At 40.2% G+C, this 14,204-nt stretch overlaps 1 protein-coding gene across 4 annotated transcripts in view; it reads left to right on the plus strand.

The window, feature by feature from the left end:
• The window catches only part of prkcaa (protein kinase C, alpha, a), a 146,150-nt gene that overhangs the window by 76,321 nt on the left and 55,625 nt on the right, over positions 1–14,204 (plus strand). For all 4 annotated transcript variants that reach the window (XM_067581499.1, XM_067581503.1, XM_067581505.1 and 1 more), the window contains exons 4-5: positions 7,351–7,462; positions 8,892–9,020. In XM_067581499.1, coding sequence (XP_067437600.1) covers positions 7,351–7,462; positions 8,892–9,020 — 241 coding nt within the window. The remainder of the gene's footprint in view (positions 1–7,350; positions 7,463–8,891; positions 9,021–14,204) is intronic.

The following is a 14,204-nucleotide window of genomic DNA, read 5'->3' on the forward strand; positions in this document are numbered from 1 at the left end:
ACTGTAGCTGCAGCTCCAAGACATCTGTTTAATGCTACAGTTGTATTTTGGTCCAGATTATTTTTTTTAAAGAATTTTTGCTTTTACTGGAATATTGATGTATAAAAAATTAATGTTCCCAGGTGCTTTGAAACCAAAGATGCTGCTATAATGTTGACTGCCCATTAATAAATGTCAGTATTTCAAGACACAAGGCTTTGGCTGAACAATAAGGATGCAGTTGCAGTAGTGAAATCTGTCATTATCCTGTTATTAAAGATGCACCGTCCACCAGGGTATAACAGCAATGTGATTTTTTTTTTTTCAAATTTAAATTCATGTATAATTTTGTCCTTATTTATCTCACTGTGACTTTAACGGCGTGTATGCATGATGAGGAGTGACCCACGTACTTAGCATCAACCACCTCTGCCCTCCCCTCCCTCCCCCCCGTCCACTGGGAAGCCCCTGCTCAGCTTCACCCTGCCAAGCTGTTCATTAACAGAGGCTGCCTGGCGTCCTGCTTGCTAATTAAACTGGATTGGAGAGCCTGGCTAATTAGCCAACATCACTGGGCTGACCCCCCGTGCTTCTGTTTTCATCGCTAGCTCCTGGTAGCCTCTAGTCTTTTGATCAGCCCTCTGCCCTGTGTCTGTATTTGATCTATAGCTTCACATACAGACCTACCTGCCTGGCATTACTTCAGGGCAAATGCCAAAAATAATTTTAGAGAGTAGTTGAAGGAGAATCTACTCAGAGGTTATCAATACCTTTAATTAAATTAATTGTTTGGGCAAGCTTTCTGGAGAAGGTTTGTGTTAGCGCTATCTTTGTGCAACTTGTAATAATAAGAATAAAGGGCATCTTCTGTACTGCTGAACAAAGGAAGGAGATTGATTGATTAGTTGTCAGGATAAAATATGACCAATAGAACAAGCTTACAGTAGTTTTGTTGATCTTTTTTATGTATCTGATAGAAAACACAACTGTGGAGGAATCTGTTCGGCTGCCACAAACTGAAAGAAAACATGACTCAGATCTGTTTCCTCCTTATTATCCTCATCCTGGTCATAATCCATCATCATTATTATCAGCAGTTAATATGAAATGGGAGTAATTGTTTACTCTCCATCCAAAATGGGAATGTGTTTCTAGAATTTTTACTTCATATCATTAATGACGTTTTCAAGCTCATGATAACAAGACTTCACTAAAGTTCATCTTGTCCTTCTCATTTTTCTGTCATTCAGATTTTAACAGTGTTTATTTCAAATTGCTACTTTAGAACATTTTGATCTGATCTGTTAGTTACATTAATTCTTGTTGTTTTTCTGAGAACCACAATCCAGTTGTTTTTTTTGTGTAACAGCTGGATCCACACATGCCAGCACAAGCTATGCAACCTTCAATACTCTAGGTTGTTGGTTTGGAAAAACACAGTGTAATGATGCAAAATTGCTCCACATCTTGACATGTGACATCTGGGAAATCCTACTGGCTGTCATATTAGTAGTAACGAGAGGGCGTCCTCCTCGCTGCTTCATGCAGTCAGTCTGTAACATCCCCTGGCTGTGTTTTTTCCATTACGGCCCTCTTGTGTTCAGCCTAGTGATCGAGTTCATGACTGCCTTCGGCATTACACATTGGATCCCCTGCTGTTCTGGTGGGGTAGCGCCACCCAGTCTGTCTTGAATTTCCCATTAAGACCCAATTAGGCTGTAATAAGGGATAGAAGCCACAGGGGTTAACCCTTCCATCTCGCAGCTCGCAGAAAGGACGTGTTAATGGACAACCTCATGTGTCCAGTGATGTGTAGTGAGGTACACTCGTTTACAGGATTCATTTTCTGCACGTTACAGCTCGCTCTAGTGAATCTTTAAGTGGCACCTTAGAAATCAGTCAGAGCGGTCAGATGTTTTACACCTGCCAGGTTGGCTGGATGTTTATGTAAATTCATTTTGAGCAATTAGCTGCAAGTGGTCAAACATCAGAAAATTATTCAGTCACTAGCATGATTAATAATTAATTACTCATTTTGATTCATCAAGTTCCACTGCCAAAGGTCAATTTTAAGTTTATTTTGAGTTGAATATCTATAGATTTGTTTTACTGTTGATCAGAAATCATAAGCAAAAAAAAAAAAAGAAAATCAATACATTTATTAATGGAGATACAGCACAAATAATAGAAACAGAGCTACAGATATCTGCACTCTCTCTTTCAGACATACTATTATTCAGCCAATTCAGGAGTGTTCATTTTCTGTATGATCTGTAGCGATGGTCGACCACTTCTTAGATTCTGACAAGCACCCGAGTGTGAAGCATCTCTCAAAGCTCTGGAAGGAACCGGACACGTTCGCTGACTCCACGAAAAACTCTTCACCATCACCTTGGTTGACCTGTTATCATTCTGTCTCTCTGTTGCAAGTATTTTCCATTATCTAGGAACATTTAAGCCATGTTTCAACCATGAAAAGCTGATGAAGAGTTGATAAAAATACATGATCCATCTGCAGATGAATTTGGCCGTTAGTCGCCATCGCTCATTCATGCCATAGATGGAGGGAACAAAGTAAAGGAGGTCGGGGTGGGGTGGTGCGGGAGGAGGGACAAGGGGATAATCCTTCAGGATCAGCTGTGTGTGGGTGGACATGAGTAAGTGCAGCTGGCACAGCCTCTCCCTCCCTCTCTCTCTCTCTCTCTCTCTCTCTCTCTCTCTCTCTCTACTGTCTGTCTACCTCTCTCGTCTTCTTGTCTGTCCTTAACTAACACACTGACTGCTGGCCTGTGCACAATGTGGTCAGGACGGCTAATTAGACAATATGCACTGTAAGTGAGTGCATAAAAGGTACAATCTCTGCAAGAATATGATCATTTGACAAAATGGCCAAGTTTAAATATTTTGGGCATTGTATTCTGCACATGTCCTGATTACCTAGCCACTACAGGTAGGGGAAGTTTTCAGAGGTGCTGCCAAAGCTAGATAACGCATAAACACATTTACATTTTAATTAATCTAAGCCAGTAATAATACTCCATGAGATACTCATAAATGGTAAAAAACAGATGGCGGCAAGCTACCATGTAGGGTGCTGGCGCAACCATTAGGAGCAATTTGGGGTTCAGTATCTTGCCCGAGGACACTTCCACATGCAGACGGGATGAATCGGGGATCCGACTCCTGGCCTTCTGATTAGTGGATGACCCGCTCTACCTCTTGAGCCGCAGCCGCTTCTGGGATATGGATCATTGTTGCTGACAATTATTGTAGCTGTGGGGTGTTATTAATCATCTACTGTGTATCTGCAGAATCATAAATGTGATGTTGGAGGAATTTTAAAGTCGCTCAAGATGATGGACGTTTCAGAGAAACTAACCGTCAGCCTGTAACTGCTCATGGTATGATGGTTTGGCAGCCTGGGACATACTGAACAATTTGCTGAGATATTCTTAGGAAACACAGACCCGTCCAAAAAAGGAGAGCAGAAAACGCCGACTGAGTTTGTCATAAATGTTCACTTTTGAATATTTTTGACACATTTGTAGGTAGGATAAGACCAGTTTTTACTGTCCTTTAGCGCCAAATGACCATAATCTATATTGATGGTTTTGGTGGTTGTTGATTAACTATGGTGATACAGTGATTACTTCATAAAGGACTTCTGCATTTCAGTGCAGTAACTTCAGTCACAGACCACTGAAAGCTGCGTCTAAGACCTGTTGATGTTGTTTCAGTTGCTTGGTGTTCAAAACAAAACACTTCCCCTTTGACATTTGACTTTCATGTATATCAGGAATTATTATAGTATATTCAAATTAAATATATACTGATGTTCAAAGCAGCTAAAATAAAATCACAGCAACTCTGTGTTTCAGATCAGGGCTCGCTAAGCGGTTAAACGAGTGGACAGCTGAAATACAGACAAAGGAAGCTTTTCTCTGTGTTCTACAAAGGTGTGAAGCCTCTGCGGACTGACAGGAAGGGAAATGGCAGATTCGAAGCAAGATCTGAGGAGACTGAATGAGTCTTTGTTGCATCAGTCCAGAGGCCGGTGTCAAACTGACTGAAATGGCAAATAGCAGCATTGATCACCGTGGCGCCTCACCGTGTGATACTGTCAGCTCTCACTGAGATAAATGACGCGCTCTTCCCCTCGCTGATGATTTATTTCTTCTGGGTCAAGCTCTTTTCATTCATTTCACATTTGACACTGTATTTCTCAAAATACTGAGAAAAAAAAATAGGGGAGCTATTATTGGCGCTGTTTCATTTTCAGTAGTCAGAATAAGTTTCTTTCTTTCCTGAGAGAATAAAACTCCTGTTTGCAAGGAATACGTAGACAGGTGTTCTTTCAAATTAATGCAGTGAAAAAATTAAATAAAAAAAACGGACTCTAGCCTGGATAATGTTCTCAATGCTAATCCACTTAGAGGGATTTTAACTCTGAAAGAGATTTACAGTACAGCACAATTTGAGAAAGAGCAGGAAAGCACTTTGAACGGGTGCTTGGAGAAATGGCAGTCCTCCAGTTTTCACTCCAGCAGAGAGAGTGCTTCATACAGTAAGCCACAGGTTGAGTGCACAAAATGAATGAATGAATGTATGTATGCATGTGACACAGACCCTGCCATGCATAATGTATGTTAGTGCTACAGTGGCATTGTGATCTATCTGTATTATATCAGAGACACACTCACCTTCGCTGGTACTCAGATATTACAGCGTAGTAGCGTAAGCCATATGCTTTTACATCCACGATGATTTACATTTTTCATCCAATGCTCAGTACACAAAAGATTAAAACAGAGCTATAACTGGTTCTGCTTGTTCAACAGATCACATCAAAACTTAACACCTACCAATATTTACTGAAGGTAGATTTTGCGCCCGGTGCCATTTGTTTGACACCATGTTATATTGAATTGTAAATGTTCTGCAGAGACGAACTGAGTGCCAAGTGAAATGAACTCTGCTCATGAATCTTACATTGGGGTTGAATTGAATTGACTTCTGGGATGCCGAAAAGGAGAATGGATGAAGTTTAAAGTGCAGCATTATTATCTCCAGTTAAAGTCACACTTTTGGTTCTGCTAAATCCACAGAGTTATTCCCTGATGTGTTACCACTATAACATGGGTTAATTGAACTTTACCGCTCTCTGACAGCTTAGTTGGAGGACTTTATAACTCTGTTTAGTCTTCCTCCTCTTCCTGTTCTGTCTGCATATAAATGTTCACTCTGCATGCTAAATGTTACCTTATTTGAGTATCCAAATTATCCAAATTTATAGTGGATGCCGGCTGAGTGTGAGTGGTGATGAGAACCTGATAAAAAAAGAAGATGGATCCTGCATTTACTTGAAATGGGGAGAAGGAAGCTGCTCATGCAAATCCCAGACCTGTGTTCAGGAATGACAAATGCAAATAAAACACGACAGATGGGTTGTTTTATTAACGCTGTCTTACAATACTAGTCCACATAACAGCATGAGTATACTGTGACTGATTTTATAGTGCAAAATAAAACATATTGTCTGGAACCATCATCTATAATCAAAACTCTAAACCCTATGTTTATATACTGCAACATGGGATGCTTGATCAATTCTAATATATCCAGAGGTTTTTAATTACACAACCTATTTGATGGGATTCATTTTACATGGTTAGGGGTTAATGTAATCCTGTAGCTTGTTGGTTTGGTCCCATTGGTTTTAGTCTCAATGTGAATCTGCTGTGTAAGTAAATACAGTAATATGGATAATGCAATATAGGCAGCCGATAGCCTAGAAACTGTAGACAGCCTGTAGGAGTTATTGGCTTTGATTATGTTATGGTTTTCTATCTTTGGCACAAAAAAAGCCACAAATTCTTCTGTTACACCCCACAGTGTTATGGTCACAGAGATATTTGCATCTAAATATCCAGATATACTTTAAAACACAAGGGGCCTGTGGTTAGATAGTAGTAAACTATCGCGGTTGGCTGATATCTCTTCCATGTTATGTCTTTCATGTTATGAAATCTCCTGTTAATGCCGTACATTGCTGCCGTGTTGTGTTTGATGTTCTTCATGTGGTTGACTAATGCATCACCATCTGTAAGAACCAACTGGCCAATGAATCTGTTTCCTGTTATTTGGAAATCCTCAATCTAAGACAAATAAATCAAGTGGGAAAAAAACCCCACTGAATACAATAGATGCATGTTACTGTGTGATATGTTAAGTGCTGTAAAAATTAAGGAGAACAGTCTAACATAGCAGGAGCCAACAATAAGCGTGTTATCTTTACAAAAATATAACTCAGCTTCCTGCAACCAGTGGCTCCATTACTACTACTCGGTCTTACAGCGTCATACTTTCCATTAAACCTTAATGTTTTTCACACTTTGACTAATATAATATTTATGTAGAGAGCCTGGAGCAATGAACTGCGATAATAGGAGGCTAATGATGAATGAGAAGCTCTGAAGGCTAAGATGACTGTTTACACATCCGAACACATACACAGAGCCTTAACTGAATGGTTATAGTTTCTGATACTTGTTATAGAGCAATGAGAATAAAGAAGTGGTGTTCATGGTAATAAATGAGAGTATTTAAGGGTGTTTTTGAGGTCTTCATGTGTGCAGTAATTTCCAGATGTGTCGTTTGTACTTCTTTATAAGCGAATCATGTATTTCTCGCTTTGGCACCGTTGGATTTATTGTTCGCCCATCGAGTACAAATAGAGGAAGATGGTCACGCAACTCAAAAGCATCGGTTCAGTAAAAGGCTGATGAGGATTGATTGGCTTCCACTTCAAGTTGTGCGAAACTTGTACGAGAAAAAAAATAAGTGGTGATTGCGGTCCGTTGGTAATCAGAGACGAATTGTTTCCTGAGTGTCTTTTCATTACACACAGTGGTGTCTCGTGATGAAGTATGTTCATTCCATTTTTTCCCTTCAACGAGTATGAGTGTCAGAGGATGAAGGATGCTGTCGTACATGCTGGGAGTCATTTTTTTTTTCACGAATGATATTTTGAATTCATAGCTTTATGCCGAAGCCTTTTAAAATAGTATTTAACAGCCAAAAGATTGATTTCTTTAAAGAACAAAAAGATTTTTCCCAACTTGTACAAAACATCTTATGTCTATGTCTATCCATTTGATTCAGTGAGATGTTTTTTCTTTTCATTTTCCAAACAGTATGACAGCTCTTCCAAATATAAAGTGCAAAATTCAGCTCAATTCAAATCACTGTAGTTGTTTTCTCATAGGCTCGAATAATAAACTATATTTAAATTGATTGGTTTGTGGTTTCAGATATGTTTCAGTTATATTTTAGTATTTCAGGCTTTTTAAGGCTCTTTTTTTTCTCCTCCAGGATCCCAGAACGAAGCATAAATTCAAGATCCACACCTATGGGAGCCCCACCTTCTGCGACCATTGTGGCTCTCTGCTGTATGGCCTCATTCATCAGGGCATGAAATGTGACTGTGAGTATTTTAATTTAATTCATGCAACATCTCACTCAAATATGAGCATCGCATCATACGCCACTAAAATTTTGCCCTATTTGTGTTTTAAACATTTGAATGATATTTTAAAATGAATCTAAGCTGCTGTGCTTCATCAGTAGTAGTTCAAGTGGCTGGTTAGAATTTAATCAAGCATATCAAGTGGTGTAGACATTTAAGTTGATGCCTGTACCTTTCCGTTATGGGTTTAAATGAGTCATAAGTGAGGCATGCATAAGGTGATATCATGCTTTGCTGAAAGTGGCTCCACACACATTATGTTCTGTTTTAGATCCACTTTGTCAGCATCAGTCTCCTGACAAAAAAGACTATTGTTCCTCTCCAGTGAATATCATAAGCCTATGTATTTACCCTTCTCCTTGACTTCCACTCATTAAAATCCCACACTGTCTATTTTCAGTCTGCAGCTATGTTGCAGCACCTCGAACAGGCCCGCTTTACCGAGTGTTTATTAATATATCTCTCTCTCGCTCTCCTTTCCTTTAATCTTGTATTAGTGGATTAAAGTCTGAAAGTCTCAATTAGCTCCTAAATACATTATCCTCCACCTACTACAGACCACCAGTTATGGAAATTATTGCTCCAGGGTGTGCATGAATACAGATGCGGATGGCGTGGCAAATTATTTTGGCACCTCTAATCACACTACAGTAAGATTTACACTGTAGTATTTTTAAGCACTGGTGAGCTGCAGGATTGTTACAGATGAGGCACATAGAAATTCATTTAAAATAATAGGTATTTTTGTCTCATGGAGTATAACGCGGCCGCACAGTCATTTTTCATTATTAGTCACCTACTGACCTGGTGGTATGATGATGTAACTATTGGTAACTGCTCCCAATCCATGACAGGGTGGCTCAGCTGGCTGACACATAGGTCATGCATTCATGACATCATGAAGCTGAATCTGGGTCATAACCTTTTTATCTCCTCGCTCGTACAGCTTTCAGAAACCGTTTGATGTTGTGCCACACATGTATGATAGATGAAATGAAATTGAAATATGTCCTCCTCGTATAGATCCAGTAAATCTGAAAGACATCTTTAAAGCAGCTTACTGTATCTGAACGTTAAGCCATAATAGGCTGCGCACAGCGTTTTATTAAAAGAAAACATTACGTCACCGTAATGAATCTTTATCATAACTATAGATCATTACTATTTTAATTTTAAAAATTGTAAAAAAACATTATGTTGTCATAAACATATCAAAACTTTATATAAACAATCCATAAAGTAGTTATTGGTGTGTTTGTCAGTAAATTTCCACAAGCATCAAAGTCAGTTTAGTTTGATTTGGATCAAATGCATAAAGCTCATCTTTATCTGTATAATGTCCTCCTCCCTGATGTCTTTTATCTCCTCTCTCTCTCTCCGCCTCCAGCCTGCGAAATGAACGTCCATAAGCAGTGTGTCATGAACGTCCCCAGCCTGTGTGGAACCGACTTCACCGAAAGGAGGGGGCGTCTTTACCTCAAGTGTGAGGTCAGCGGGGATAAGCTGCAGGTCACAGGTAGGCCTCACATGGTTCCCTCTCTGTCAGCACTCACCCAATCAAATGGGCTTAAAAAAAAACGCCACCTGTGATATATCTGAACTGATCGAGGCGCGATGCCTTAATGCTGCCTGCTTGGGATGCAGTGAATCCAACTGCTAACTGCATGGCTGGCCCTGTGACTATCAGTATGCTGCAAAGACTATTCCCTTTTGGCGCACAGATCGATAAAGCCTGTAGGAAAAAAAAAAAATCACAGTTACAACACACTTGGAAGGCAATCCCATACCAAATATGTAGCCCTGCAGTGTTGTGTGGTTTACTGTGTGGGCCTCGAGTCGTTACTCTTTTTAAACAGTCACGACTCGCTCCGTGTTTGTCGGACTTTCTGATGTAACTGGATTGTGTCTGTGAAGCGTAATTGAATGCTTGATATATTAATTCATGTCTCATCAGAACACCATAAACGCAGGATCCGAGCGCTCTGCTCTGGAGCGGGGTCGTGGCTTTGCAATCGCTTTCTTACCACTATTCATCAGAAGGCTCTTCTACACAAGCATATTACTATTCCGGCCATTTTAATTACCGATACCTCCGGTTTCAAAGAAACACCTGGTCTTTGCCTACAGAGACCAGGAAAGGATGTAATGAGATACTATTAATAGAATTTAATTAATGTAATAAATGGTGATGTAATATTCCAGAAATCCATCAGAAATCCTCTCGCTGCAATTTGTTAATTTTGTATGAAGAGCTAAAAAAAGAGTTGCTGCAAAAAGATGCTGATTATGCTTGTTATGTTAAATAACCTATACATTAATGGATACATATTTATACCACTGCCACATACAGTCTCTGCACAATAACAATGAAATGTTGAAATAGATTTTAACAACTATCTGTTGTTATTTTTTTATGATTATTCATCCTTTGCATGCCTTGGCCATTTTCCGAATACAAACACTACATACAACAAGTATTTTAAATTGATAAACCACAAATTATTTGAGAGTTCACAGTTGGCTTTGCACACAGTGTTGAATAATCCTCTCAGAGCAAATAACAGCTGACCGGCTGCTGTAGTTAAGCTGAGATAATTTCACGCATAAGCGAGTTTGTGACCGGAAGGTTGGTGGTTAAATCTGAGTAGGGAAAGTGAAAAAGCAGCGCTTGCCCCTCCATCATTACCACTACTGTGGAGCCCTTGAGCAAGGAAGGCCCCCAAAAACTGCTCCAGTGTGACTGCTCAGTGGCTGGCAGAGCAGACTGTGGTTGTTGGGCAGCTTCCGGGTGGGAACGTGTGTAACTGTGTGAATGTGATGCAAAAGAGAGGCTTCCTTTGTGAAACTTCCCTGAATAGATAAAAGTTAAAAAATAAAAAAAATCCGTCAAATGTATCTATCGTGGCTCTCTGAGTCCTCAGATAAAAGTAGCGCAGAAATTTGTTTGATGCTGCTGTGAATGCAGAGTTGTCAGCTTTGACTATTCAATGAGGGGCTGTGGTCCTCCAACGTGACTGCTGCAGGATGCTGCATCACTGGGCATAGCGCTGACATGGATAGTGACAGTTTGCACTAGTTTATAGTGTAATTAAAGCAATGATGATAAAGTAACATAGGTACATGGATGGTAGTGCACAATTATACAACTCTGTGCAGGAACATGCAGAGGCTACAACTGGCTAAAACAGCAAATACTGATTGTTAGGTCTTCATAAGACTTTGAATCACTGGAATTTGCACTATGCATATCAGCCAAGCTGCACTGTATTGTTGCATGAGCTTTTCATACATGGAAACACTGAGGTACAGCAGTGTATTTTTGATTGGTGCCAGTTTTGTCTTGTATTTCAAGGCATGCTGTAAATCCCCCTGGCTGTAATGATAGTGCATTAGCACATCTGCTAGAACAATAGTGACTGCAGGGAGCTGACAGCAGGCGCACATAATCATTCAATTAGCTGGCTAACGGGGGTCAGCGTATTGCAAGACCCTGGCACTGAACCTCACTTATCAAATTATCACTGAAAGACACACGGTGAATGTGGGCTGGGAAGTGGTGCAACACCTACATGCATGCTTAACACAACAAAAAGGTTAGGAAACTTTTTTTCTTGAGTGGTGAGTTTACATTTTCTGGGCAGTAAAGTTCTGGAAATGTTCTAAAAATGTACAAAAACTTGCGGACACTCGCGACTACACGAAGCACTTACATGGTTGATGACAACTAACATAATCCAAGATCTTGCCAAATGTTTGACTTTCACTTTTGGCAAGTTGGGTTGTCTCTTTGTCTGCATCACAGAAACAAACTAGTTTAACTCCCCAGAAAGTGTGTTTCTTTTAGTAGCACTGTAGCGTTTAGAGTGATTTTTTTATAGCTAAGTGTTGAAATACCTAAACAGTGACAACAGTCTAAACACAGAACATATTGAGTTGGTCCAATAATGCACAAATATTTAGTCAAGATTTTGGGATGAGACCTTGCATTTCCCCCTCTCCATCTGGTGTTGTATCCTGACATGCGTTCATCTCTCACCATCCAGTCATCTGCCTGAAAGCATGAGCTATTGCTGTAATTAATGCAGCTGATAGAGTAAATACAACCTCCTTGTGATTACAGAGCTGGTACTACTGGCTATATTACACACAGTATTTGGTTATATCTGCTTTAGAAACACTCCGGTGCAGTATTGCTTTCATTTTTGCTGAACTGCGTTCCACCACAGACTGCTATCATAACTCATGATAATGATCTGTGTATACAGTATGTGATGAAAATGCGTGCATATTTCACACTTGTATGTATCTGTTTGTGAGTGTATACACCAGGGATGGGAAACCACCATTATCACCTGCGATCTGTTTGGTTTGAGGGAAACCCTGCAGACTCTTGGCCCTCCACGGTGCATGGTAGCCAGTTCCTAATGCGGATTCAACATGCGTGTTATCATTTGCATGTGTTCTCTTGCTGATGTGTGTAGGTGTGTGTGTGTGTGTACTGCTGTAACAGCCTGCAGCCAACTCAGGCCGGATTGTATCAAAGATTACATTAGCTGCTGTAGACGCCGTGCAGACAGCCTCCCAAGCAGAGCTGTGTTATTTACACACTGTAGAGTTTAACAAGAAGGAGCAGTGGACGGCTGGAAGACAGAAAACTTTGCATACTTTTTTAGATGTATCATCCCGCAGCGTGTGTGATCCTTTTTATTAGGATGTGTATGTACTCATGCATGTGTGTACCAAAACAGCAGTTATTTGAGTTGGGAATCTTTATACTTTAATATTCTGTACATTGGAATGCTGTGTGTGTTGTCACCGGGGCTAATATAGCTGATGATGGTCTGTAAATACCTTCAAACCACAGACTGGCCACTTGTGAAACCACAAAAATGAATTGAATTAATTTTTAATGTAAGTTGCCCAACACTTTTAACGATATTTGCATTGAAACAAAGGATGCAGTTGTCACGGACCTCTAACCCCCTTACTGTAGTTCCTTCTATCTGTGCCAGATATTGCAAAGTTTTATCAGAACCATCTGAGTCAACTGAAAAACAACCGCTTCAGTTACATAAACTTGTTTCATTTGGCTTCTGATGAGGATTTTTTTTTTTTTTCTGTTCCTCGTGATTCCAATGAAGGAGGCCCAAATGAGGTTTAAGAGCAAAGTGCCACGCTGACATCTGGTCTCGTCCCTGGAAAGTGGTTAGCTTCTTTGAATTCTGCAACTAGTTTATTGGCTAATTTTCCTTTATGTACACACACACACACACACACACACACATACACACTCTCCTTGAATTCCTTCACTTAAATGAGTTTTACCAAAGCACATTAGGTCTGAAGCACAAGCAGATCTTCTTCTAAAAGAGCCTTATTTGTTAGAAACCAAATTCATGTTTTTAAGTTTCATATTTTCAAAACCATGGAACCAGGACTTCTCAGTATTTCTTATATTTTTTGAGATTATGCAACCCTATTAAATTTATAACGTAACAAAACAAATGGATAGACTTTCAATGTCTTGTATAAGCAATGTCCACATGGCGCCTTAAAGTTGAGGGTGAAAGCTGGAATGAGTGAAGACGATTAGCACGCACAGCGTACTTTGAGTGATGAGGGACTTGAATTTCCTGCAATTCACAAACGGTCAGAGGCGAAATGTGCAACAGAAAATGACACGACAGCCAGAGGAAACAGCTGTCCTTTAACCCCATACATGAACCAGACATTTAACCCCAACCAGACTAATAAGAGACAAACAAACTGACTTTCTGCTGAAAAAACAGAAACGATAATGAGTTCCTACGAAACACTGAGAGATACTGTATGGGTGTGTGTATTTCCAGAAACATGAGTAGAGAGAATGTGTGTTTTTGTCAGTTGTGGTGGTGAAATGGAGATGGGAGGGGAGAGGTAGAGAAAGAGACAAAATGGTTTCTGTTTGTCTGTTAAAGGACACACACAGACCGCTAACCTTGTCCTCCGCCTCTCATTCCTGCAAACACACAGCTCCCTTCTGTCCGTTGGTGCTGAGAAAGCCACCCTCCTGTTTGTTTCTGCAATCCTATTGTTCGACGACTCCGTGGAAGTATTCGGAGTCACTTGGGAGAGGTCATTTATGTCCCGTGTTCTTTTTATTTATACTTATTACTATTATCACTGTGTGCAATCGTGTGTGTGTATGTGTGCATGCACCCTTGCCATCTGCAGGTCCTATCGGGGTGTGTGAGAGACAGTGGTAATAATTACATTTCTGTTTTGTTCCCTCGTTGACTCATCCAGTCCTGTAGAAAGGCCTCATTTAACTCTGCTCTCCCTCTCACTTCCCTCCTCTCTTTCTCTCCGCTTTAAACCTTTTCCTTAGATTTTTACTGTTGCCCCGATGTCCAAATGTGTCTCTGCTATTTGTTACACCGATGCTGCGTGTGTGTGTGTTTCATATGTAGGTGCAGTATAGGTGCAGTGTAGGTGTGTGTGGGTCAGATTGGTGCTGAGTGTGGATATAGATGTGGGTGGATTTTACTGTTGAACCTTCTGGAGGTGTAGTGGTTTTACAGTAAAAGACAAAATCAATCTGTTAACTTCTGGCTGATGCTGCTAGTAGCAGCAGTCTACCTCGCATCTCTCAGTTGCTGTTTCTGAAGTATATGTGTGGATAACTGGCTAAATGTAGGAAATTTAACATCACATAGAGATA

The sequence above is a fragment of the Thunnus thynnus genome, chromosome 3 (assembly GCF_963924715.1).
Source record: "Thunnus thynnus chromosome 3, fThuThy2.1, whole genome shotgun sequence".
NCBI classification, from domain to species: Eukaryota; Metazoa; Chordata; class Actinopteri; order Scombriformes; family Scombridae; genus Thunnus; species Thunnus thynnus.